The sequence below is a fragment of the Ornithorhynchus anatinus genome, chromosome X1 (assembly GCF_004115215.2).
Source record: "Ornithorhynchus anatinus isolate Pmale09 chromosome X1, mOrnAna1.pri.v4, whole genome shotgun sequence".
NCBI lineage: Eukaryota > Metazoa > Chordata > Mammalia > Monotremata > Ornithorhynchidae > Ornithorhynchus > Ornithorhynchus anatinus.
In genome coordinates, this window is record NC_041749.1 from 51,387,458 (window position 1) to 51,415,450 (window position 27,993).

The window sequence follows — 27,993 nt, forward strand, 5'->3', positions numbered from 1 at the left end:
AAATAAATTGAATAATATGTACATATATACACAAGTGCTGTGGGGCGGGGAGGGGGGGTAATAATAATGATGGTATTTGTTAAGTGCTTACTATGTGCCAAGTACTGTTCTAAGTGCTGGGGTAGAGCAGTTCCCTGCCCACAACGAGCTTACAGTCTAGAGAGGGGGGACACAGACATTAAAATAAATTACAGATATGTACGTAAGGGCTGTGGGGCTGGGAAGGGATGAACAAAGGGAGCAAGTCAGGGCAATGCAGAAGGGAGTGGGGGGAGATGAAAGGGGGGCTTAGTCAGGGAAGGCCTCTTGGAGATGTGCCTTCAATAAGCCTTTGAAGTGGGGGGAGAGTAATTGTCAGATTTGAGGAAGAAGGGCATTGCAGGGCAGAGGCAGGATGTGAGCGAGGTGTTGGTGGGTGAGATACACGAGATCGAGGCACAGTGAGAAGGGTAGCATTAGGGGATCAAATTGTGTGGGATGGGTTATAGTAGGAGTGTAGCAGGGTGAGGGAGGCAGGGGCAAGGTGATTGAGTGCTTTAAAGCCAATGGTGAGTTTTTGTTTGATGTGGAGGTGGATGGGCAACCACTGGAGTTTCTTGAGGAGCGGGGAAACATGTCCTGAGCGTTCTTGTAGAAAAGTGATTCGGGCAGCAGAGTGAAGTATGAACTGGGGTGGGGAGAGATTGGTGACTGACACAGAAGGAAAGTGCCCCCCTCTAGACTTTATGCTCATTGTGGGCAGGGAAAACACCTACCAACTCTGTTGTAGTGTATGTACTCTCCCAAGTGCTTAGCAGAGTGCTTTGCACGTAGTAAACACTTAATAAATACCACTGAAGATGATGAAAGCTGAAACATTAAAAAGACAAAAGCAACACAAAAGATGAGGACAAGAATAAACACAAAAATAAAGCAAAAAAGGAGTAGAGTCCTAGAGACATTACCTGGTTAAACACTATAACCTAATAGTTCTAATCCTACAGTAACATGGATTTTTCTTTCCTTCCAGACATGGCGGTGCATAATTTTGTAGGCGATTCATTTAGAGGAGCTACGTGGGTCGCCTTACACAATGGCGGTGGAGTAGGCTGGTAAGGAGGACCGAGAGAAAGAGAAATGTCATCAAGTTCATGTCATGATTGTAGATGTGATGCCAGGGATGGTTAAACCGGCCAAGGTCTCCTTGAATCCCAGTTCCTCTTCAGGGGCTGATTAAACCCTCTACCGAGTTTCTTTACATTGTCCAATGCAGTGAAATGGGAGGGGAGAAAATCGATTAATCAGTGGTATTTACTGAGTACTTCCTGTGTGCAGAGCACTTCCTACGCGCTTGGAAGAATTCAGTACAGAGTTGGTAGACACATTCCCTCCCAACAAGAAGCTTACAGTCTAGAGGGGAAAGGAAGAGGAGAAGGAAGAAGGGGTAAGCAAAGAGAAGCAAAGGTTGGCCGACTTCTACAGTTCACTCCAACATTACCCGCATCCCCAAAACCCAGACAGCCACAGAGCCTCCATCATCATCCCCAGTTACGAACCCTGTTCATAATGGAGTACCTATGATGCATGAAGCAGCGTGGCGCAGTGGAAAGAGCACAGGCTTTGGAGTCAGGGCTCATGAGTTCGAATCCCAGCTCTGCCACTTGTCGGCTGTGTGACTGTGGGTGAGTCACTTCACTTCTCTGTGCCTCAGTTCCCTCATCTGTAAAATGGGGATGAAGACTGTGAGCCCCACGTGGGACAACCCGATTCCCCCGTGTCTACCCCAAAGCTTAGAACAGTGCTCTGCACATAGTAAGCGCTTAACAAATACCAACATTATTATTATTATTATTATTATTATTATTATGTGTGAGAGTTTCAGAGAAGATAAAAGTCAAAGTCCTTTTCCTCAGGGGGCTCCCAAACTCTTCTAGGGGAGACAAAATATGGAGAAAACTGTAAGAACTTTTACAGTAACCATAATCAAATTATAAAAAAGCCAGCGAGCAAAAAATCAATCCTCAGAGGGGTGGAACTTCAGGGGTTCACGACTTCTCCTGCCTCACAAACCTTTCTCGGCAATTGGGTGCGTTGGGTCCGTGATGGCAGCTTGGCATTTTCCCTGTGCAGAAGTTGAGTCAGAAGTGCCTCAACTTTCAGGTTTCTTCAAACTGAGAGGGGCTGTTTTGTCCTGTGTGGCCCCACCAGAAAATGGAACTCCCAGAGCTACCACAGTCCTAACCCTGTATTACAGCAGGGTGGATGGGGGTGGTGGCGCTGGTTGAAAATGCCCAGAATACAAACTGTGTCCTTTGGATAACCAGACACCCTCAGATAGCTAGATGCTGCCCTCAGCCAAGTTCTAGCTATTCTGCCTTTCATTCACTCATTCAATCATATTTATTGAGTGCTCACTGTGTGCAGAGCACTGTACTGTACTCTTGGGAGAGTACAGTATAACAATAACCAGGCATATTCTGTCAGCCATGTTCTCAGGCAGTTTTACAAAGGACAAGAGCTGCTGCTAGCTATTGGGATCAGCCAGCTGTGAGCCTGTGAAGTACATGGGGGGGGGGGCAGCGGGGGTCAATGTCCAAGAAGCAGAAGGTCAAGAGGAGGTCACTGGTGATTTGCCTAGGTATTGAATTAGCATTGCAGATTGGGCCCAAGACACTTAAATTAAGAATGATGGAGTCTCCTGTCCTAAATGAGAGCTAAGCCTTGGTCCCATCACTCAGATTTTGAAACTAAAAACTTGAGCGAAGGAACTGACTGTAACGTTAGAGGTCTGTCAAGTGCCATTTACACTCCCTTGTCCCTGCCAATTGTGTCCCTGCTGGGACATGGAGGGTAAAGAACATGTAGATGGGCAGGAGTGCAGCCCACAGAGAAGAATAGGTAAGAATTAAACATCCAAATCAATCAGTGGCATTTACTGAGCGCTTGCTGTGTGCCTCTAGAGCACTGTACTAATCACTTGGGAGAGTACAATACAACAGTTAGCTATCCTTAACATTCATTATTTTGGCCTCTGCCTGTTGAGGAATGAAAATTTTGTCTCCACAGTGCTACTGCCTAGAAAAGAAAAAGACTTTTGGCAGACTTTTGGTAAGGAACTTATTTTTGGTAAGGAACTTATTTTTAGCTTGTTTTTACCTTTGGTAGCTAAAACTGTCTTACAAATGTCTAGATTTATTGGAAATTTTAACCTTGAAACAGAAACAGAAAATTCAGTTTCATTTTTGATTTGGTTAAGTCTGCCTAGGAAGGCATATTTATTGAACATCATTTTGGCTGGAAGCTCATTTTATAAAGTCTGTTTTCTAGCCGGAGAAAGAAATCCCTCACCTACTGTAACAGAGGCAATAGTAATTTAAGAATCAAAAAACCCAGGAGACAGTGTGACATTTAGATGGGGCTAGGGGCCTGGCTCCCTTTGATCTCTCTAGAAGGAAACATCTGGAAATTATAGGAAGTAGAACAGGTCAGGGAACCACATGTTTCTTTAGCTGAAAATATGAGCTTGTGAAAGCAAAAAGTGCCCCTTTTAATTGAGAGAGGCCTGACTGGGGCCAGTGTAATTTATTTGAGATTTTATTTATGAAGCTTTTAGAGAAATTATCTAAGCTCATGTTGAAGCACGGCATTTGCAGTAAATTTCTACTTTTTGTTCATGTAGTGCTTTTCTCTACTTGGTCCTCTCAGCATTTTACCATGATCTAATGCATCCTCATCCTCTTCTGGTTTCTAAAAGGAAACTGAGGTACGAAAAAGCAAATGACTTGCCCTGTATCAACAAGTTCAAGCTCATCTCTAGACTAAAAGCTCGTAGTGGGCAGGAAATGTATCTGTTGTTACATTGTGCTCTCCCAAGCACTTAGTACCGTGCTCTACACCCAGTTAAGTGCTCTATAAATACGACTGAATGAATGAATGAAAGAGCTGGGGTGCGAATCTCGGTTTCCTCTCCCAGGCTTAAAACCTCCTTGTCATAGAGAGATATAATGGCACCATCCCCTTACTGCATGCTACTTAAAATTTTCTTAAAAATTACCAAAAGAGTGGAGGGATCTAACTGATTCACTGGACTAATAATACTTGTGGTATTTGTTAAGCTCTTACTATGTGCCAGGCGATGTACTATGTGCTGGGGTAGATACAGGAGCCCTATAAGGCTCACAGCCTTAATCCCCATTGTACAGATGTGGTAACTGAGGCACAGAGAAGTTAAGTGACTTATCCAAGGTGACAGAGCAGACAAGTGATGGAGCTGGTTTTAACCCAGGTCTTGCTGACTTCCAGGCCTGTGCTCTATCCCCTAGGCCATGCTCCTTCTAGATACAGTGAGAGGCTTTGTCTGAGATGGAGTAGATGCCTCTACTCCATCCTAATCCTCCTTGACTCTCAGCGGCCTTCGACGCTATAGACCACTCCGTTCTCTTGGAAATATTATCTAACCTTAGCTTCACTGACACTGTCTTATCCTGGTTCTCTTCCTGTCTTTCTGACTGCTGCTTCTCAGTCTTTTCCACGGGCTCCACCTCTACTTCCCATCCCCTAACCATAGGAGTCCTTCAGGATTCAGTTCTGGATCCCCTTATATTCTCCACCTACACCCATTCCCTTGGAAAACTTATTCACTCCTATGGCTTCAACAACCATCTCTAGGCGGATGGTTCCCAAATCTACACCTCCAGGCCTGACCTCTCTCCTTCTCTGCAGTCTTGAGTTTATTTCCTCCTGCCTTCAGGACATCTCTACTTGGATAGCCTGCCGACACCTCAATTTTAACATGTCCAAAACAAAACTCCTCATCTTCCCACCCAAACCCTATCTCCCCATCTTTTCCATCACTGAAAACAGCACTGTCATCCTTCCTGTCTCACAAGTCTGTGGCCTTGGCATTATCCTCAACTCAGCTCTCTCATTCAACCTACATATTCAGTCTGTCACCAAATCCTGTCAGGTCTACCTTCACAACAGTGCTAAACTCACCCTCTCTTCTTCATCCAAACTGCAAATATGCTGATCCAACCACTTATCCTATCCTGCCTTGACTACTGCATCGGCCTCCTCGCTGACCTCCCTGTCTCCTGCCTCTCCCCACTCCAGGCCTTCCTTCACTTTTCTGCCTGGATCATTTTTCTAAAAAATCATCGGTCCATGTTTCCCCATTCCTCAAGAACCTCCATTGGTTGCCCATCCACTTCCACATCAAACAGAAACTCCTTTCCACTGACTTTAAAGCACTCAATCAGCCCACTCTCTCCTATCTTACCTCACTTATTTCCTACTACAACCCGGCCAACTCATTTTACTCCGCTAATGCCAACCTACTCACTGTACCTCGATCTCGTCCATCTCTCTGCTGACCCCTCGCCCACACCTTGCCTCTGGCCTAGAACTCTAACTCCCTTCATATTTGACAGACCACCACTCTCCCCACCTTCAAAGCCTTAGGAAAATTACCCCTCCTCTAAGAGACCTTCCCTAATTTGTCCCTCATTTCCCCTGCTCCCTCTGACTTCTGCATTGTCTATGCACTTGGATCTGTATCCTTTTATTCATCCCATCCTCAGCCCCGCAACAGTTTTGTATATCCATAATTCATTTTAATCAATCAAATCTATCAATCAATGGTATTTATTGAGTGCTTACTGTGTGCAGAGCACGGTACTAAGAGCTTGGGAGAGTACAATATAGCAGAGTTGGTAGATACCTTCCCTGTCCCCTGAGCTTACACTCTAGAGATGGAGACACACAAGAATGTATATGTAAATAATTTATAGATATGTACATAGGTGTTGTGGGGCTGAGGGTGGGGTGAATACCAAATGCCCAAAGGGTTCCGATCTACGTCTTTCTCCCCATCTAGACTGTAAGCTCCTAGTGGGCAGGGAAAGTGTCTACCAACTCTATTATAGAGTACTCTCCCAGCCACTTAGTACAGTGCTCTATATAAGATTACCACTCCATAAATGTCATTGGTTGATTGATTAATTGTGATGGGTCTTCAGTCTTTATGCTGAAAATTTGCTCCACTGGGCTTAAGGGTGGCTACTGCTCAATGAAAGTCCACCAGACTCATGTGTGAGGCTGAATAATGAATTGCTGAAAATCAAAAGCCTAAATGCCAATTGTCAACAGACCAGTTATCTAATAATCGGTTATGAACAGTTCAATTGTCAACAAGTACCAACATCACTTCACACATGTGGCAATCCAACAATCTCTCCTTCCAGTTGAGACCGAAGTACACTGTAAGCTCCTTGAGGGCAAGGATCTTTGTACTGTACTCTCCCAAGTGCTTAGTACAGTGTTCTGCACACAGTAAGCACTCAATAAATGCCACTGATTGATCGACTGCACTCAGTTTTCAAACTCATTGCAAATAGCAAAAGCAGCCTCCACCATCACCACAGCCCTACAAAGAGTTTAAACTCCCACACTGCCATTTATGTGTAGACTCATTTTTGTTGGTTGGATAGTGTAGGAAATATTTTTTCCATGCTTAGGTGGCTTCTCAAATTGAACATGTTATCATTTTCACTGATCTCTTCTCAGACCCAATCCTGATCTAGTGTTGATCTCCATTCCCACCACTACCCCCATCCCTCCCCAGTGCATTCAACAGGTCTTTCCCCAGCATTAAAAAAAAAAAAAGTTTTCCAAACTAGTAAAAGTATTTGTCTCTTAAAGGGGTGAAGTGATCAATGGAGGATTTGGGCTGGTACTGGATGGAACAGAAGGAGCTGAGTGCAGAGCTAAAATGATGCTTGGCTGGGATGTTTCCAATGGAGTAAGTAATATCAGATTGATGTCCTGAAGTTGCACCAGCAACTTTTCCTCTTTCAACAGTGTGAAGTAATAAGTATTGGAAATCTCCAAAATTCCAACAAGTGGGTGATTGGTCACAAGTGGTGGGACACAGGTAAATACCTAAATAATAAATACATGGCCAGACCCTGCTTGCCTATAAAAGATTCATTCTTTCATTCAATCACATTTATTGAGCGCTTACTGTGTGCAGAGCACTGTACTAAGTGCTTGGGAGAGTACAATACAACAATAAACAGACACAAACCTTGCTTACAATGAGTTTACAGTCTAGACAGGTCAACACTAGAGAAATATTGGAGTACTGGTGTTTACCCATAGTCTGGCAATTAAATTGAACCCTCTCCCTCCGAATCCTGGTTGGTTTAATGCCTTTTGGGAGCATGGTGCTGTTTAAAAAAATAAATGATAATGAACACAGAATCTCAATTCACTTTATAACTACAGTTGCAACCTGGTGATGGTATTCAACTTTCTTTCATTTTTAGATAGCAGAGTGAAACACTCATTCAATAGTATTTACTGAGCGCTTACTATGTGCAGAGCACTGTACTAAGTGCTTGGAATGTACAATTCAGCAACAGATAGAGACAATCCCTGCCCATTGACGGGCTTACAATCTAATCGGGGGAGACAGACAAAAACAATAGCAATAAATAGAATCAAGGGGATGTACATCTCATTAAAACAATAGCAATAAATAGAATCAAGGAGATGTACATCTCATTAACAAAATAAATAGGGTAATAAACATATATACAAATGAGCGGATGAGCACAGTGCTGAGGGGAGGGGAAAGGAGAAGGGGAGGAGCAGAGGGAAAGGGGGGGAAAAGGGGGCTTAGCTGAGGGGAGGTGAAGGGGGGTCAGAGAGGCAGCAGAGGGAGCAGAGGGAAAAGGGGAAGCTCAGTTTGGGAAGGCCTCTTAGAGGAGGTGAGCTCTCAGTAGGGCTTTGAAGAGGGGAAGAGAATTAGTTTAGCGGAGGTGAGGAGGGAGGGCATTCCAGGACAGCGGGAGGACGTGGTCCAGGGGTCGACGGCGGGATAGGCGAGAACGGGGGACGGTGAGGAGGTGGGCGGCAGAGGAACGGAGCCTACGGGGTGGGCAGTAGAAAGAGAGAAGGGAGGAGAGGTAGGAGAGGGCAAGGTGATGGAGAGCCTTGAAGCCTAGAGTGAGAAGTTTATGCTACTTTCTACCTCCATCCTTTTTCCCTCCCTGCCATCTTCAACTGTTAACTCTCTAACTGCTTCTTCCCCACTGCTTTCAAACATGCCCATGTCTCCCCTCTCCTAAAAAAAACCCTCCCTCTATCCCACAGCTCCCTCTTACCCTATGGTCCTATCTCCCTCCTACCATTTCTCTCCAAACTCCCTGAGCAAGTTGTCTACACTTGCTGTCTCAAGTTCCTCTCCTCCAATTCTCTCCTTGACCGCCCTCCAATTTGGCTTCCACCCCCTTCACTCCACGGAAACCGCTATCTCAAGGTCACAAATGATCTCCTTTTTGCCAAATCCAACGGCCTCTACTCCATCCTAATCCTCCTCGACCTCTCAGCTGCCTTTGACTATGTCTACCATCCCCTTCTCCTGGAAAGATTATCCAACCTCGGTTTCACTGACACCGTTCTCTCCTGGCTCTCCTCCTATCTCTCTGGATGCTCATTCTCAGTCTCTTTCACAGGCTCCTCCTCTCCCTCCCACTTTAAGACTTTAAAAGTGGGAAAGTAGGCAGTCTGTCAGATACAAAGGAGGAGGGAGTTCCAGGGCAGAGGGAGGATGGAGGCAGGGGGTCAGTGGAGAGGTAGACAAGATTGAGGTCGAGTGAGTACGTTGGTGTTAGAGGAGCAAAGTATGTGGACTGAACTATAGTAGGAAATCAGCGAGAAAAGGTAGGAAGAGGGAGCTGACTGAGTGTCTTATGGCCAGCAGTAAGAAATTTCCGTGAGTTGCGGAGGTGGGTGGGTAACCAGTGGAGGTGCTTGAGGATTGGAGATATGTGGGGAGATCTTTTTTTTTTTTTTTCCTAGAAAAATGATCCGGGCAGCAGAGTGAAGTACGGACTTGAATGGGGAGAGACAGGAGGCAGGGAGGTCAGCAAGGAGACTAGTGCAGAGGTCAAGGTGGGATAGGATAAGAGCTGGGATTAGCAGTTTGGATGAAGAGGAAAGGGCAGATTGTAGAGATGTTGTGAAGGTGGAACTGGCAGGATTTGGTGCAGACAATGAGAGAGATTAGAAAAATGAGGGGAAACCGCTTGTAAAATAGCAATGCCAGCAACATCTGGGCAGCAAGATGCATACTCTTTGTGGTCATTCAAATGTTCCGAGTTCACCCAGAGCATTCTTAGTGCTCTTAAGAAATGAGATGTTGCCTTTACCTATTTCTTGAATTGAGACTGAAGTGTGCCTAATTGTAAGTTTTTTGAAATGTTGACAGTAAATCTGTTTGGAGGAGGACTGAGGAGATAAAACTCATCTAAAACTCACCCTCTTCTGCCTTTTCTCCATTCCTTTCTCTGTGATTTGACAGGTGGCTCGTCGTTGCTGGTCAGGGAATAGGAATGCCTATGAGATCATCTGTCAGACAATGGATGAAAATCAGAAGCTGAAAGTGACCCTCCCATACACAGTGGCAGATGAAAGCATTTTGGAGAAGGCCTTTTGTTGCTGAGAATATCAGGGATGTATCACATTGCCTTGGTGGCAGGCATGGCATTGTGTCTTCTAATTGTCTGTTTCCCTGGAACATTATCTGAAAATAAAATACAACATGCTATGAACACCTCCTGGATGGGAGAACTGCTTTGATACAGAAAAGTGCTGAGAATACGTAGTGTCCAGCAGAAAGGTATTCAATAAAAAGGTGTTTAATGGAATGCTTAATGAAAATAAAACAATATAACACCCTGTGTTCAATTATATTTATATATTTGAGAGTCCCATTTAGGAATAACAATTCATACCAAATCTCCATACGTAAACTGACAATATAATAATAATGGGGGTATTTGTTAAGCACTTACTATGTGCAAAGTGAAAAGCAGCATGGCTAGTAGGAAGAGCCCGGGCTTGGGAGTCAGAGGTCATGGGTTCGAATCCCAGCTCTGCCACTTGTCAGCTGTGTGACTGTGGGCAAGTCACTTAACTTCTCTGTGCCTCAGTTACCTCATCTGTAAAATGGGGATGAAGATTGTGAGCCTCATGTGGGACAACCTGATTACCTTGTATACCCCAGCGCTTAGAACAGTGCTCTGCACATAGTAAGCGCTTAACAAATACCAACATTATTATTATTATTAAAGCACTGTTCTAAGCGCTGGGGGGATACAAGGTGATCAGGTTGTCCCACGTGGGGCTCACAGTTTTAATCCCCATTTTACAGATGAGGGAACTGAGGCATAGAGAAGTTAAGTGGCTTTCCCAAAGTCACACAGCTGGCGAGTGGCAGAGCCAGGATTCAAACCCATGACCTCTGACTCCCAAGCCCAGGCTCTTTCCACTGAGCCACGCTGCTTCTCATATATAAAACTAGTTCACCATTCCACGGAAATATAAGATTAAATCTATTCAGTCTGCAAATGCAAATTGTCTACACAACTGTTAACAATCTGACCTGCATTAAGTATTCTGAAATGCATCTTTTGTTCCCAGAGGGTAGAGAGAGAATTGATGATCTGAAGACCCACTGCCAACAACCTCCTCCAAATCTGAGAACACCATTACTGGGTTTTATTGATTTATTGAGATGGCTTGGAAAAGTAGCACTTCAGGAATTCTGAGCAAGAATAATAATAATTATGGTACTTGTTAAGTGCTTACTATGTGCCAAACACTGTTCTAAGTGCTAGGGTAGATATAAGGAAATCAGGTTGTCCCACGTGGGGCTTACAGTCTTAATCCCCATTTTACAGGTGAGGTAACACAGAGAAGTTAAGTGGCTTGCCCAAGGTTACACAGCTGACCCATGGAGGAGCCGGGATTAGAACCCACATCCTCTGATTCCCAGGCCCAGGCTCTCTCACTAAGCCACGCTGCTTCCTGTGGGCCTGTGTTGCAGTCATGACTCAGGATGCAAGGCATTTCAGGAAGCAATCAATCAATGGTATTTATTGAGCACTAAATGCTGGGGAGAGTACACTACAACAGAGTTGGCAGACACTTTGCCTGGAGTTTATAGTCCAGATGGAGGGAGACAGACATTAAAATAAATTAAGGATATGTACATTAAGTCCTGTGCGGTGAGGGTTGGGAGAATATCAAGTACTTAAAGGGGATAGATCCTTGAGAGAAGCAGAGTCAGAGTTCTAATTCTGGCTCCACCACACGTCTGCTGTGTGACCTTGGGCAAGTCACTTCACTTCTCTGTGCCTCAATTACCTCATCTGTAAAATGGGGATTAAGATTGTGAGCCTCATGTGGGACACGGACTTCGTCCATCCCGATTTGCTTGTGTCCACCCCAGCGCTTAGAACTGTGCCTGGTACATAGTAAGTGCTTAAATACCACAATTACTATTATTATTTCAGAGCTAAGTGCATAGGAGACACAGAAGGGAGAGGGAGCAGGAGAAATGAGGGCTTAGTCAGGGAAGGCTTCTGGGAGGAGATGTGATTTTTAGTAAGGCCTTAAATGTAGGGAGAGTGGTGCTCTGTTGTACACAAAGGGGGAGGCAGTTCCAGGCTAGAGGGTGGATGTGGGGAAGGGGTCGGTTGAGAGATAGGCGAGAATGAGGTACAGTGAGCACGTATGTGTTAGAGGAGCGAAGTAAGTGAGGTAAGATAGGAGGGGTCAAGGTGAGTGAGTGCTTTAAAGCTGATGGGAAGGAGTTTCTGTTTGATGCAGGGGTGGATGGGCAACCACTAGAGGGTCTTGAGTGGAGAAACATGAACTGAATCGTTTTGTAGAAAAATGATCCAGGCAAGAGTTTTATTGCTGAATTGTACTTTCCAAGTACAGAGTACTCTGCACACAGTAAGTGCTCAATAAATATGATTGAATGAATGAAAGAGTGAAGTACAGCCTGGAGTGGGGAGAGAAAGGAGGCAGGGAGGTCAGAGAGGAGGCTGATAAATCAAGGCAGGCAAGGAAAAGTGCTGGGATCAGGATAGTGGTTTGGATAGAGAGGGAGGGAAGGATTTAGCAATAATAATAATTAAAATGGTATTTATTAAGCGATTACTATGGGCCAGCCACTGTACTAAGCACTGGGGTGAATACATGCAAATGGGGTTGGACACAGTCCCTGTCCCACTGGGGCTCACCAATCTTAATCCCCATTCGACAGATAGGGTAACTGAGCCACAGAGAAGTGAAGTGACATGCCCAAGGTCACAAAGCAGACAAGTGGCAGAGCTGGAATTAGAACTCACGACGTTCTGACTCCCAGGCCTGTGCTCTATCCACTATGCCATACTGCTTCTCAGCAGAACTGACAGGATTTGGTGAGAGATTGAATACGTGCGTTGAATGAGAGAGAAGAGCCGAGGATAATGCCAAGGTTAAGGGCTTGTGAGACAGGGAGGATGGTAGTTCTGTCTACACTGATGGGGAAGTCATGGGGAGGATGGGGTTTGGGTGAGAAGATGAGGAGTTCTCTTTCACGCATGTTTTTTCCAAGTGCTGGCAACAGCCAAATATGGGTCCGATCCTCCAGTGCCATCCATTTTCAGGGGTAGAATTTCCTTAAATATCCCATTTCCTATAGAATGATTATATACAACTCCAACTTCAGTACTGCCCTCATTATATTACAGAACAATAGTATTACTGTCAATACTTAATTCAACTGTGAGCCCCATGCAGGACAGGGATTATATCTAAAGCTGCTTATCTTGTAACTACCCCAGTTCTTAATGCAGTGTTTGACACATTGTAAGTCCTTAATAAATACAACTGTTTTTTAAAAAGTGCTTATAATAGGTGAAGTGCAGGGGTAATCACCTCCAAATTAAGGCAGGGTCCCTGGCCCAAATGGGCCTAAGTGGGAGAGGTCAGACACATTGAACAATAAACATATAGTCCAATCAACAATAAGAGCAGATTAAAATGCAACAACCCAAGTTATCAACAGTACAATATATACATTACAAATAACGTGGGGGGGGGCAGGTGGGCAGGAGGTACTTCTTGGGAGCAACGGGGGTGATGGCCCCTTCGGCTTTCTGAGCTGGACTTCCAGGTTTGCTTCGTCCTAGTTCTTGGACAGGACCTGACAGTTTCTCATCAGGGCTGAAAAGACCCCAGACAGTGACTTTCTGGTCTGTTAGGTCTTTAAAATCTGTCCCCTCCCAGTCCTCGCAGCCCCCCCACCCCACAAAAACAACAGCAAAAATCCTTGCCCTCCTTTCTCCCTGTGCTCAAAGTGAAAAACTAATACCTCTGCTCAGCACTCTAGGCCCACAGCCTTTAGTGAGAAAACACCATGACTTTTCCCTCCACAGCTGCTAGGTGTGGGGCTCATCTGTCGCCAGGTAGGGAGGCGGGATGGGAGTCATCAGGCCACCTCGCTTAGAATCTGGAGCTTCACAGGAAGCTGAGCTCAGCCCCACCTGATCTAGTGCTTCTACCCACTCTATCCCCCACCCCACCTCCCTTTTTCAGGCAGCGGGGCTTAATGGAAAGAGTATGGGCTGGGGAGTCAGAAGATGTGGGTTCTAATCCCGGCTCCGCCACTTGTCTGCTGTGTGACCTTCTCTTAGCACATGGTATTGTGTAACAATACCATGATTATTATTATTATTATTGTTCAAGGGATGCGGTTCATTTTCCAGATGTTGGCAGCAGACCATATCTGGTTATTTCATCATTTAATATACTTTGGAAGAAGAGTTAGGCAGGTGGTCTTTGACTGCAGGCTCCAACTTCATTACTCCTAGAGGAAGTGAAATCCTCTCTGAAATCCCCCATCTCCTCTCGCTTTCTAAAAATTCTGATTCCCATCTTTTGTGCTTCTCTGATCACCATCTTCAACCACTCACTCTGATGGCTCCTTCCCGGTGATTCAAGTAAGGCAGAATGATCCGGGAACCGGGCAGTGGTAACCGAATAAGTGCCAGATGGCCCTTTTTGGTTGGAATTGTTTTGAATCGGAAGCACTGGTCTTTTTCTCGACCCCAAGTCAGAGCAACCTGGGCTAGGAGCTCCAAGGCGGTATGGAGGCTGGCCTGGCCCTCATTGGCACATATGCCAAAGGGCGGACGTGGTCTGAGGGGGCATTAGCCTCCAACTGAGACCATGGGGCAAGGCTGGACTACAGTGTGCCAGGCACCCAATTCGCCATCAGTCACATCTCTGGTTCCTGCAGCAAACTGGCATGGCGCTGAGAGGGTCGCAGAGGCCATTCCTTGGGGGTGAAGGGCAGAGAAACCAGTCTATGCCCCTGATAGTCTGGCTTTTTTGGCCAGCAGGGTGTGACCTGCAGAGTTCCCCTTCTGTGCACCACACTGCAGGGTGAGCCAGAGTTTCACCAACCGTGCTTTTGACCATCTTACTTAACCCTCTCCCCACCTTGACCCAAAGCCTGATTTATTGGAACAACGAGGCATTTAAGGTACCTCAGTCTTGTCCCGACTCTGGAATGAGTAAAGTTTTACTTTCACCCCTGCTCTATTTCCTTTAGCTTCAATCACATTTCTCTCTCTCCCATATGAAGAAAGCATCTTCTCCATCCCACTGCACCCTCTATTACCCCATTTCCCCGGTCCCATTTCCATCCAAAATCCTCAAAGGACTTGTACATACTCACTGCCTCCACTTCCTTACTTCCAATTCCCTTTTTGACCCAAAACAATCTGTCTTCTGTCCCCTTCGCTCCATGAGACTGCACCTCCCAAGGTCACCAAGGACATCTTCCAATAGATCAATCAGTGTTAATTATTGAGAGCTTACTTTGTGCAGAACACTGTATTATGTAGTTGAGAGAATACAACAGAGTTGGTAGAGACATTCCCTGCCCACTAGGAGAAGCAGCATAGCGAAGTGGATAGATCACGGGCTGGGGAATCAGAAGGTCATGGGTTCTAATCCCGACTCTGTAACTGTTTGCTGTGTGACCTTGGGCAAGTCACTTAACCTCTCTGTGCCTCAGTTACCTCATCTGTAAAATGGGGATTGAGATTGTGAGCCCAGGTGGGACTGGGAATGTGTCCAATCTGATTTGCCGGTATCCACCCCAGCACTTAGTACAGTGCCTGGCACATAGTAGGTGTTTTAAAAATACGATAATAATAATTATTATTAAGGAACTTACAGTCTAGAGGACTGTAAACTTGCCAAATCTAATGGCATCTACTCTTATTCTAATCCTCCTTAACCTCTCAGCTGCCTTTGACACTGGATCACTCCCTCCCTCCTGAAAATACTATTTGATCTTGATTTGACCAATACAGATCTCTCCTGATTTTTCCTCCTACCCTTCTGGACACTCTCATTCTCTTTGGCTGGCTGTTCTGTTCATCAGCGTGGCCCAGGTAAAGAGCACATGCCTGAGAGTCAGAGGACCTAGGTTCTAATCCTGGCTCTGCCAATTACCTCCTGTGTGACCTTGAGCAAGTCACTTAACTTCTCTGGGCCTCAGTTTCCTCAACTGTAAAATGGGGATTCAATTCCGCATTTAGTATAGTGCTTAGCACACAGTAAGTGCTTCAAACTATTAATTATTATTATTATTATTATTAATACCTATTCTCCCTCCTACTTAGACTGTGAGCCCCAAATGGGACAGGGACTGTGTCCAACCTGATTAACTAGTCTAATAATAATGATAACTGTGGTATCTGTTAAGTGCTTACTGTGTGCCAGGCACTGTACTAAGCACTGGGGTGGATATCAGCAAATCGGGTTGGGCACAGACCCTGACCCACATGGGGCTCACAGTCTTAATCCCCATTTTACAGATAAGGGAACTGAGCCACAAAGAAGTGAAGTGACTTGCCCAAGATCACACAGCAGTAGCGGAGCTGGGAGTAGAACCCACGACCTTCTGACTTCCAGGCCTGTGCTTATCCACTACGCCATGTAGCAACTAGAACAGTGTTAAGCGCTATGTATCAAGTGAATATATTAATAACAACTCTGGATGTCCCTCCAGGCTCTGTTCTGGGTCCTCTAGTCCTCTAACTTTAAACTCTCTCCCTCCAGGAGCTCCTCTGCTCCTAAGGCTTGAGCTACCACCTCAGTGTGGATGACTCTGAATTCTGACTCCCTTTCTGCAATTTCCCAGTTCCTCTTGCCCGCAAAACAATTCTAGAAGATGTCCCGCTGGCACTTCCAGCTCAATATTTTTAAAACTGAATTTCATTCATTCATTCAATCAATGGTATTTGAGTGCTTACTGTGTGCAGAGCACTGTACTAAGAGCTTGGAAAGTACAATTCGGCAATAAAGAAAGACAATTCCTGCCTACACTGGGTTTACAGTCTAGAAGCGGGGACTCAGACATCAAAACAAGTAAACAGGCATCAATATAAACAGAATTATAGATATATACACATCAAAAGAAGTAAACAGGCATTAATACAAATAGAATTATAGATATGTACAACTGCTGTGGGGCAAGGGGAGGAGGGTAGAGCAAAGGGAACGAGTCGGGGCGATGTGGAGGGGGACCTAAGGAAAAAGGGGGCTTAGTCTGGGAAAGTCTCTTGGAGGAGGTGAGCCTTCAGTAGGGCTTTGAAGGGAGGAGGTGTGATTGTTTCACATCCTCCCTCCTAAATCATCTTCTCCACTTAACTTTCCCATTCATGGCAACAAACCCACTCTGCCTGTTTCTGAAGCCCTACCCCTTTGCATGACCCTTAATTGCTCACTCTCATTCAACCCTCACATTCAGTCTACTGCTAAATCCTGTTGCTTTTTCCTCCTGGTTTCCAGGATCCATCTTTTCTTTTCCATCCAGTCACCACTCTGACTTGGGGCCTTTTCGTATCTTAGTGTAACTACTCTATCAGCCTCCTCACTGGTCTCCCTACCTCCATGCTTCCCCTCTCCAGTCCATACATTGTCCTACTGTCCGGATCATTATTCTAAAATATTGTTTGGCACATATATCGCTACTCTTTCAAAACTTCCAATCAATTGTATTTATTGAATGTTTACTATGTGCACAGCACTATATTAAAGCATTTCAGACAATACAACAGAGTTGGGAGACATGTTCCCTACCCATAACGAGTCGAGAGGGGGAGACAGACATTAATATAAACAAATCAATTATAGATAAAGATATAAGTGCTATGGGACTGAGGGTGGGTTGCACAAATCCAAGTGCAAAGGTCAATGCAGAAGGGAGTTGTTACCTATTCAACTCTGTATTATATAGAAATTCCTGACCATTTGTTTACCGACGCTCCATCTGCTCTCTCCCTCTTACCTATCCACTCTCTTCTCCCAATCTACCCCAGCTCACAATCTTCAACCCTCTTAAGCTAATTTACTCACTGAGCCTTGTCTCATCTTTTCCGACAACTGACTCATGCCCTTCCTCCTCCCTGGAACTCCCTCTTCTTTCAAATCCACCAGATTACAACCCAGTTGATTCATCAGTGGCATTTATTGTGTGCTTCCTGTGTGCAGAGCACTGCACTCAACACTTGGGAGAGTACAATAGGTTTGGTAGATATGATCCCTGCCCTCAAGAAGCTTACGATCTAGTTGGTGAGAGTACAATTTCCCCATTTTCAAAGCCCTTTTGAAATTCCATCTTGTCCAGGTAGCTTTCCCATGTTTATTTTTCTTCTGAGGTTACAGCTTCCCAACTATCACACCTTAGCATTTGTGCACCCCCTCAGCACTTTGATACTCACCTTTCATTGCACTTTTGTACATATTGATTTTTATACTCTCTTTTATAATGATGGCATTTGTTAAGCGCTTACTATGTGCCAAGCACTGTTCTAAAAGCTGGAGCACTTCTTTCTCTGATTTGTACATTACTTTAGATTGTAAGCTCCTTGTAGGCAGGAAATGTGTCTTCTACTTCTATTGTATTCTCCCAAGTACTTAGTATAATTTTTACACAGAATGGGCACTTAATAAATAATACTGATTGATTGCTCAGGAAATGTGATACAGGTATCTCCTGGTTTTGCTTAAGCTCTCCTTCCTCTGTGTCCCTCGGGTGAACATAAGATGAGAGTTTGGAAGAGAAAAGGAGAGTGAAATGAGGGTAAGGTGAAGGAGAAGTAACACAAAGAGGTGAAAAGGAGAAGAGATTAAGGAGATTTAGTGGGACTGACTAAATCCTGTTGCTCCCTCCTTCACAACAACGCTAAAATCCACCCTTTCCTCTCCATCCAAACTGCTACCACATTAATCTCTGGATAGGATGGCTGGATTTAGAGCATAGGACATCAGTCTTCTTGCTGACTTCCCAGCCTCCTATCTCTTTCCACTCTAGTCCATCCTTTGTTGTGCTGCCTGGATCATTTTCCTACAAAAACATTCAGGACATGGGACCCCGCTTCTCAAAAAATTCCAGTGGTTGCTCATCTACCTCTGCATGAAATTAAAACTCACCATTGGCTTTAAAGCACTCCCCACTTCATCCCCCTACCTCACCTCGCTAAGTCTCCTTCTACAATGCAGCCCACACACTTCGCTCCTCTAGTGCTAACCTTCTCACTGTGCCTTGCTCTCCCCCACTTCGTTGTCAACCCCTAGCCCACGTCCTGCCTCTGGCCTGGAATGCCCTCCCTCCTCAAATCCGACAATTACCCTCCCCCTCTTCAAAGCTTTATTGAAGGCACAGCTCCTCCAAAAGGCCTTCCCAGACTAAGCACCCCCTTTCCCCTTCTTCCACTCCCTTCTGCATCACCCTGATTTGCTCCCTTTGTTCTTCCCCGCTCCCAGCTCCACAGCACTTATGTACATATCTGTAATTTATTTATTTGTATTGATGTCTGTCTCCCTGCTCTAGACTGTAAGCACATTGTGGGCAGGGAATGTGTCTGTTTATTGTTGTATTGTACTCTCCCAAGTGCTTAGTACAGTGCTCTGCACATAGTAAGCGCTCAATAAGTACAAAAGGAAATACGAGGACGGCAGAAGGCAGGGGAGACATAATAATAACAACAGTAGAATTTGTTAAGGGCTTACTATGTGCCAAGCATTATACTAAACGCTGGGGTAGATGCAAGAGGGGAGGAGTGGAAGGAAGGAGAGGAGGCAGTTACTCATTCAGTCAACCAATGTTTACTGAGAGAGAAGGAGAGAACTTGAGGGATGGAAGAAAGAAGGGGGATGAAATGAAGAAAGGCAGAGATTGAAGAGAAAGAAAGGGAGAGATTTTCAGAGGATAGTATTTAAGATATCTTTACAGCTATGGTTTTTATAGTAAATAAAATCATGCCAATATGGGTTTTAATGGTAATAAAAAATAGCAATTGACCTATGCCAGTGGAAATCACATTTCCTAGAACTTTTTTTTCTTTCCAAATGAAAATGACATTAAAGCTAACGAAAAAAGATGCCAGTTTTGGGATGATGTGAGATTCACCTGACTTTTCTAGTTGTCAAGCTGTGTGTCATTAACTTATTTAGCCACAAGAAATATTGGGTGGTTTTGTAATTTGATGGCTTTCAAGTGTAGTCTTTGCTGTAGATTAATTCCAGTTCTTTCAGCCTACTATACTGTATTCATTCCTTCATTCAACTGTATTTATTGAGTGCTTACTGTATGCAAAGCACTGTACTAAGCACTTGGGAGAGTAATATATAAGAATAAACAGACACTGAACAGAATAATTTATTCTACTATTCTATTATTTAACAGAATAAACAATAACATTCCCTGCCCAAAATGAGCTTACAGTCTAGAGGGGTAGACACACATATTCCCCTTTCTAAAAAACATATTCCATTTTATATCTAGACCCAGGTAAGTCTTTGCTTTGTAGGTTAATATGTTAACTGCAGAAAAGTGTCCGGGCCCTAGCCCAGAGCAAAGGAAAGGCAGCCCCTGTATCCTCCTTATTGTAACTGCAATCCTCATGAGCCCCAGAGTTAAATGAAGGGAGCCCTGGGCCTCAGCTGCGAGCAGCAGTAGGCAGTTGTACCTAGCTCCCCTGACCCAGAACAACTTAGGTTTTGTTCTCCTTCCCCTGCTAGGAAGTGGAAACAGTGGGCTCCAAGGTTCCATGGTGTAGAGGCTAGGCAGTGATGGCACGCCATAAACCAAATCTCGAGATGCACATGACCTCACACATGCTCCACTGCCACGCAGCATGGCGCGATGATGCCACAGGTCACTGTTCTGTGGATGTCTGCCCAATTCAGCTCAAACCAGCCTGAACATACAGCATTTCTCTAGGGTATCCTAGTCCTTCCCAATTGCTTCTGAGCCTTTGCCTTGCCTCCCAGTGTGGGTGAACTTTGATACTGCCTCTAAGCCATGGAATTCAGCAGTGAAAGCCACAGCGGAGGAAGACTGGCCACACTGAAAATTTAAATACCAGACATAAAAAACTCCGGTAGCAAGAAGAGGACAGACCAGGTGAAAAGCAGATTGCTTCTCACAAAACCAGAAAAATGGTCAGCCTAACAGTGGGTGACATGGTGGGTTGTAGGGATCAGGGACAGAAAATGTGAAGGCAATTGGAGTCAGAACCTAGGATCTATCTGAGGACATTTGTCCAGCAAGGCCCTAGACCAGTGATGTAAGCAAAATCAAAATGAGAATATTTGAAGATGGAGTCATAAACCAAAAGCAAGGTGAGTAAAACATCCCAGGACCCTCTAAGCCAGGACAGAGGAATAAGACGTGGGGTTACCTAGAGGTATGAACAGCACCATCATCATCATTACCATCTACATTGCTAGTATTTAAGTTAGGCAGGCAGGCAAAATAACATATATACAATTTGGGGTGGGGGTGGGGAAAGGAAGCCACAAATATAACTTGTAACATAAAAAGTAAACCATAAAGGAACAAGTGGTGTTAAACAAAACATGATCTACACAGACGTGCTAAGGGTGGCTAAATGGGATGACCTGGTCAAGGGACAGTCTTCCGGAATAGCGATCTTAGAAGGCTAGCCCTAGCTCTTACCTTCATTTTACCTTTGAAAGATTGGCTTTAGTGAAGATTGCAATCTGTCATTCTGCAGCCAGCACTGCTGAATAAAGATAACAAGAAATCATCTGAAATTACGTGTGGCAAAAGACGGGGGATTGCTGACAAGGAGTAAAAGCTGTAACACATTACTTCAAAATTCTAAAGTTTTCCATTTATGAGAAAGATCAACTATGATCAGTCAACCAGAGCAGGTTCCACGCACTATGGAAGATTGTTAAACCAAAGCACAATAGGGAAAGAAATGAAATTAAGAATGTCTCCCAAATTAAACTTGTATTCCAATCAGTAAGACTTACTGCCATGAATCCTGTGTATTGGAAGATGCTATTGTGGAGATGAGCCTTTATTTTTGATAAGTGATATTTGTACGTGGTATTCACCCCACGCCACTGATGTACATAAACACAATTTACTTATATTAATGTCTGTCTCCTTCTCTAGACTGTAACCTTTTAGACAAACAACATGATAACCAATTCTGTTGTAATGTACTCTCTCAAGCGCTTTACAGTGCTCTGAACACAGTAGGTGTTCAATAAATACCACTGATTGATTGATTGATGGGAGAGAGAATTTCCTGAGAAATGGAAAATGGCAGGTGTTATTTCCACTTTTAGAAAAGGTAAAGAAGATGACCCTGGTAATTACAGACCGGACAGCGTATGGGGGAAAATGCTACAACAAATCAATCAGTTTGTACGTGCCTAGTGGAACATAAAGGACTGCGGTGCAATCCACGTGATTCTGAGAAGAGTAAATCATACCAAATCAATATAATTTATTTACCAATTAATCAATCAAGGGTATTTATACGACAAAGGGGCAGGCCAAGCAAATAAGGAGGGGAAAGCAAAAAGAAACCTTCTGATTAGGTCTCCTAATATCACCTAATGAAAGTATGGTCTGATTCAATCACCCATCCAATCCTGCCTGGATTACTGCATCGGCCTCCTTGCTGACCTCTCTGCCTCTCCCCACTCCAGTCCATACTTCACTCTGCTGCCTGGGTCACTGTTCTACAAAAATGTTCAGGAGATGTCACCCCACTCCTCAAGAAACTCCAGTGGTTTTCCCATTCACCTCCACATCAAACAAAAACTCCTCACCATTGGCTCACCACCTCTCCTCCAAGAGGCCTTCCCTAAGCCCCCCTTTTCTCTTCTCCCACTCCCTTCTGCGTCACCCTGACTTGCTCCCTTTGTTCTTCCTCCCCTCCCAGCCCCACAGCACTTATGTACATATCTTTAATTTATTTATATTCATGTCTGTCTCCCTGGTCTAGACTGTAAGCTTGTTGTGGGCAGGGAATGTGTCTATTAATAATTGCATTGTAATCTCCCAAGCGCTGCACACAGTAAGCACTCTATAAATACAATTGAATGAATGAATTTTGACTGTGAGTTTTGGTCATTCAGAAAGAGGATCAATCTATCAATTAATTGCATCTATTGAGCACTGTACTAAGGGTTTAGGAGAGTACAATATAACCGTATAACAGACACATTCCCTGCCTACAATGAGTTTACAGTCTGGGGGGGAGACAGTAATATAAATAAATTATAGACATCTACATAAGTGCTGTGGGGTTGGAGGGGGGATGAATAAAGGGAACAAGTCAGGGCAATGCAGAAGGGAGTTGAAGAAAAGGAAGAGAGGGCTTAGTCAGGGAAGGCCTCTTGGAGGAGATGTGCCTTCAATAAGGCTTTGAAGCTGGGGGAAGAGTAATTGTCTGTCAGATATGAAGAGGGAGGGCGTTCCAGGCCGGAGGCAGGACGTGGGCGAGAGGTCGGCAGTGAGATAGAGATCGAAGTCACAATGAGTAGGTTGGCATTAGAGGAGCAAAGTATGTGGGCTCGGTTGTAGTAGGAGAGTAGCGAGGTGAGGTAAGAGGGGGCAAGGTGATTGAGTGTTTTAAAGCTGATGGTGAAGAGTTTCTGTCTGACGCGGAGATGGATGGTCATCCACTGGAGGTTCTTGAGGAGCGGGGAAACATGGACTGAATGTTTTTGTAGAAAAATGATCCAGGCAGCAGAGTGGAATATGGACTGGAGTGGGGAGAGACAGGACGCAGGGAGGTCAGCACTGAGGCTTCTACAGTAATCAAGGTGGAGATAGGATAAGTCAGTCAATCATATTTATTGAGCGCTTACTGTATGCAGAGGCACTGTACTAAGTGCTTAGGAGAGTACAACAGACACATTCCCTGCTCACAACGAGCTTACAGTTTAGAGAGGGGGACAGACATTATTATAAATAAATAAAATTACGGCTATGTACGTAAGTGCTGTGGGACTGGGGGATGAATAAAAGGGGGGCAAATCAAGGCAAAGCAGAAGGGAGTGTGAAAAGAGCTTAGTCAGGGAAGGCTTTGAAGGTGGGGAGAGTAATTGTCTGTTGGATATGAAGAGGGAGGGTGTTCCAGGCCAGAGGCAGGACGTGGGCGAGAGGTCGGCAGAGAGATAGACGAGATTGAGGCACAGTGAGTAGGTCGGCATTAGAGAAGCCAAGTGTGTGGGCTGGGTTGTAGCAGGAGAGTAAATGAGGTGACGTAGGAGAGGGCAGGGTGATTGAGTGCTTTAAAGCCAGTGGTAGAGTTTCTGTTTGCTTGGATTAGTGTTGCCTAGTGGACAGAGCAAGGGCCTGAGAGTCAGAAGGACCTGGGTTCTAATCCCCACTTCACCACTTATCGACTGTGTGACCCTGGGCAAGTCACTGCGCTCCCTCTGTGCTTCAGTTACCTCATCAGTAAAATGGGGATTCAGACGGTGAGCCCATGTGAAGCATGGACTGTGGCCAAACTATCTTGTATCTACCCCAGTGCCTGGTACATAGTAAGCACTAAAGCAATGCCTTGAAAAAATTAACGTGGAAGCAGTTCGGATGGAGAGGAAAGGGTGGATTTTAGCAATGCCGTGAAAGTTGAACTGACAGGATTTAGTGATAAGATTGAATACGTGGGCTGAATGAGAGCGAGAAGCGAAGGATAATGTCGAAGTTACAGGCTTGTGAGACAGGAAGGATGGCGGTGCCATCTACAGTGATGGGAAAGTCAGGGGAAGGACAAGGTTTGGGTAGAAAGATAAGTTCAGTTTTAGACATATTACATTTGAGGTGACAGCAGGACGTAAGTAAGTGTTGGTATTTGTTAAGCGCTTACTATGTGCCGAGCACTGTTCTAAGCGCTGGGGTAGACATAGGGGAATCAGGTTGTCCCACGTGGGGCTCACAGTCTTCATCCCCATTTTACAGATGAGGGAACTGAGGCAAAGAGAAGTTAAGTGACTTGCCCACAGTCACACAGCCGACAAGTGGCAGAGCTGGGATTCGAACTCATGAGCCCTGACTCCAAAGCCCGTGCTCTTTCCACTGAGCCACGCTGCTTCTCACAACGTCTAAGTAGCAACGTCTTGAAAGCAGGAGGAAATGTGAGACTGCAGAGGGGGAGAGATCAGGGTTGGAGATGTAGAATCTAGGATGAAGTGAAGAGGGGACAAGTGCAAGTGGGACTCCTAGGGACAGAAAACCAACACCAATATGGGAAGAGAAGTTTGGGTAGGTACAAACAGACACAGTACTGCCATAACAGGTGTTTTCAATTAGCTGCAGTGCTTGGCGGCTCCTATTGCTTTGATTGTCTTTTGTGGCCTTATGATTTGCCTGGCCTTACCCTTGGTTCAGCTGAAAGAGCACGGCTCTGGGAATCTGGAGACATGGGTTTGAATCCCGGATCTCTAAGTCAGTCAAACTGTGGTATTTACTGAGCGCCTACTGAATGTTAGGCATTAAACTAAATGTTGGGGAGAAAGTACGAGAGACATAGATGACACCGGGAACCTGCAATCTAACAGGGGAGACAAGCAGAAAATGATTTATGAACAGGAGAAAGAAAGTCTTAAATAGTAGAGTTTGAGGTCCACGAAAGCACACAGAGGTTGAGAGGGCAAAAGTGCTGAGATGAGAGTTAGGTGGCTGTGATCTGGGGAAAAGTGTAGGATGCCTCCTGAGTGGGGGTGGGATTTTGGAACAGCTTTGAAGATGGGGAGAGCTGAGTTCTGCAGCGTGGCTCAGTGAGAAGCAGCGTGGCTCAGTGAGAAGCAGCGTGGCTCAGTGAGAAGCAGCGTGGCTCAGTGAGAAGCAGCGTGGCTCAGTGAGAAGCAGCGTGGCTCAGTGGAAAGAGCACGGGCTTTGGAGTCAGGGCTCATGAGTTTGAATCCCAGCTCTGACACTTGTTGGCTGTGTGACTGTGGGCAAGTCACTTAACTTCTCTGTGCCTCAGTTCCCTCATCTGTAAAATGGGGATTAAGACTGTGAGCCCCACGTGGGCCTGATTCCCCTATGTCTACCCCAGCGCTTAGAACAGTGCTCGGCACATAGTAAGCGCTTAACAAATACCAACATTATTTGAAGGGAGAGGGCGTAACAGGCACGAGGAAGGGCTTGGACCAAGGATCAGAGAAGGTAGCAAGGTAGAGTAGGAATTACATCCCGTGCTTAGAACGGTGCACAGCGCTTAAGAACAGTGCTTGACTTAAATACCATCATTATTATGTGGGGTTCACAGGCTCAATCTTCATTTTACAGATGAGGTAACTGAGGTACAGTGAAGTTAAATGACTTGCCCAAGGTCACACAGCAGACAAGTGGTGGAGATGGGATTTAGAACCCGTGACCTTCTGATTCCCAGGCTCGAGCTCTATCCACTATACCATGCTACTTCTACACACCCTGCTGTTTCTACCACTCCTCATAATCGGTTTCAAGGTCCTCCACCATCCAGCTTCACCTTACCTGTCTGTTCTCTTCACCAGCTATTCCCCAGCTCATTCTTTTTGTTCCTCCCCTGGTAATCATCTAACTGTTCCTTGTTCTCAACTTTTTAAAAAAATAGTATTTGTTAAGCACTCGTTACATGCCAGGCACTGTACTATGCGCTGGGGAAGATACAAGCTAATCAGGTTAAACACAGTCTGTGAACCACATAATAGTAACAATAATAACCACAACGATAACAACAGTAATAATAATAATTCGGTACTTGTTAAGCACTTTCTATGTGCCAAGCACTGTTCTAAGTGCTGGGACAGATACAAGTTAATCAGGTTGGACACAGTCCCTATCCCACGAGTGGTTCACAGTCTAAGTAGGAGGGAGTAGGATTAATCCCCATTTTAGATGGGGAAACTGAGGCACAGAGCAATTAAAAGCAACTTGCCCAAGTTCACACAGCCCACAAACAGCAGAGCCAGGATTAGGATCGAGTCCTTCTGACTTCCAGGCCCGTGTTCTTTCCGCTAGGCCAATCCCCATTCTGCTGATGAGGTAACAGGCCCAGAGAAATTCAGTGCCTTGCCCAAAGTCACAGAGCAGACAAATGGTAGTGCCGGGATTAGAACGGACGCCTTCTGACTCCCAGGCCTGTGCTCTTCCCACTAGGCCATGCTGCTTCCCCCAACTTTCTTGCCTCTCTCTCATGCTGCTCCTGCAGTCTGCCTGTCTACTTGTTTTGTTTTGTTGTCTGTCTTCCCCTGCTAGCCTGTGAGCCCATTGTTGGTAGGGCTCGTCTCTGTTGCCAAAATGTACTTTCCAAGTGCTTAGTACAGTGCTCTGCACATGGTAAGTGCTCAGTAAAAACAACTGAGTGAATTGCATCTCTCATCTGACAGACCACAGCCCTCCCCACATTATCATTATTATGGTATTTGTTAAGTGCTTACTATGTTCCCAGCACTGTTCTAAATGCTGGGGTAGATACAGGGTAATCAGGTTGTCCCCATGGAGCTCACAATTTTAATCCCCATTTTACAGATGAGGGAACTGAGGCACAGAGAAGTTAAGTGACTTGCCCAAGGTCACACAGCAGACAAGTGGCAGAGGTGGGATTAGAACCCATGACCTCTGACTCCCAAGGCCACTAGGCCATGCTGCTCCTTAATTCAAAGCCCTACTGGCCTGTAAGCCCACTGTGGGCAGGGATGGTCTGTCTCTATTGCTATATCGTACTTTCCAAACGTCTAGTGCAGTGCTCCGCACACAGTGAGCACTCAATAAATACTACTGAATGAATGCTACTACTAAAATTTCACCTACTCCGGCAAGCCTTCGCTGAGTAATTCCCAGCGCTCCAAATCACATAAACCCACCAGCCCTTCCTAGTGCTTAGATTGCTAATACCCATCCTCAGCATTTTGGCATACTTGCTTATTCAACTGCACGCTGCATTATTCATTTTGACTCGGTGATTCGTTAATACTTTGTTTGGTATCCCCCATCAGCTCCTCGCGGCGGGGGGAAGGGGGGGGGCGGAGGGGGGAACTGTCTCCGCTCTGTTCCGTACCTCCTAGGTGTTTAGGACGCTCAGTGGAAAGAGCCCGGGCTCGGGAGTCGGAGGTCGTGGGTTCTAATGCCGGCTCCGCCGCTAGCCAGCTGTGTGACTTTGGGCAAATCACTTCACTTCTCTGGGCCTCAGTTCCCTCATCTGTAAAGTGGGGATTAAGACGGCAAGCCCCACGCGGGCCAACCCGATCACCTTGTATCCCCCCCTCCCCAGAACATGGTAAACGCTTCACATATATCATCACTATTAATACAGACAGCGGGCGCAGGATGGAAACTAATACCGCTGCAAAGAGACCTAGCCTCAAGTGCCCTTTGACCCTCCTCCCCGCCTGTCAATCAACCGGGGGAAGTGCAGTGCGCTCCTTGCCCTCCTCTCGACCCCGGTTGCCTTCCCCCACTCGCAAGTGGAACCTTCGCCTGCCCACCGGGAGCAGGAGGGAGGGAAAGCGACTCTGTCCTCAGGCCCCTGAGTTATTTGCTTTCTTTCCCCGCCGCACCCCCCGGGGCTGCGGGCCCTACTTGCCTACCCGTCCGAGAGCAGGGCGCCCGAGGCATGTGCACAGCTGCGAGAGCAGAAGCCCAAGTGGGGTGCTTCGGCGTGCCGCCGGGGTCTCCGGAGAGGCCTTCTTCTGCAGATCGCCGAGCTCCCGGGCAGCGGGGGGCCCCGGAGAGGCCTTTTCTGCATTTCGCCGGGAGCCGCCCGCTCGCCCGTAGCTGAGCGCGACTCGCACGACGCTAGAAGGTCCCAGCCCGGCAGTCCGGCCCAGGCTTTT

The 27,993-nt window shown here is 45.7% G+C and overlaps 1 protein-coding gene and 1 long non-coding RNA gene across 4 annotated transcripts in view; one reads left to right on the top strand and one right to left on the bottom strand.

The window, feature by feature from the left end:
- UROC1 (urocanate hydratase 1) overlaps positions 1-9,729 on the top strand; it is a 73,458-nt gene extending 63,729 nt beyond the window's left edge. The window contains exons 18-20 of one of the 2 annotated variants that reach the window (XM_029051330.2): positions 1,010-1,091; positions 6,679-6,778; positions 9,344-9,729. In XM_029051330.2, coding sequence (XP_028907163.1) covers positions 1,010-1,091; positions 6,679-6,778; positions 9,344-9,484 — 323 coding nt within the window. In that variant the 3' untranslated portion in view covers positions 9,485-9,729. The remainder of the gene's footprint in view (positions 1-1,009; positions 1,092-6,678; positions 6,779-9,343) is intronic. The other variant, XM_029051331.2, reaches the window with a different exon arrangement.
- Positions 1,091-27,980, bottom strand: LOC114806520. 2 transcript variants are annotated; one of them, XR_003754555.2, is made up of 4 exons: positions 27,748-27,980; positions 20,858-20,924; positions 9,301-9,565; positions 1,091-1,232 (listed from the first exon to the last, which is right to left on the bottom strand). It is a non-coding gene; the product is annotated as an uncharacterized LOC114806520 (long non-coding RNA). The 2 variants fall into 2 exon arrangements; XR_003754554.2 differs by lacking the exon at positions 1,091-1,232 and adding an exon at positions 1,665-1,699.
- Between the last annotated feature and the right edge of the window lie 13 nt (positions 27,981-27,993).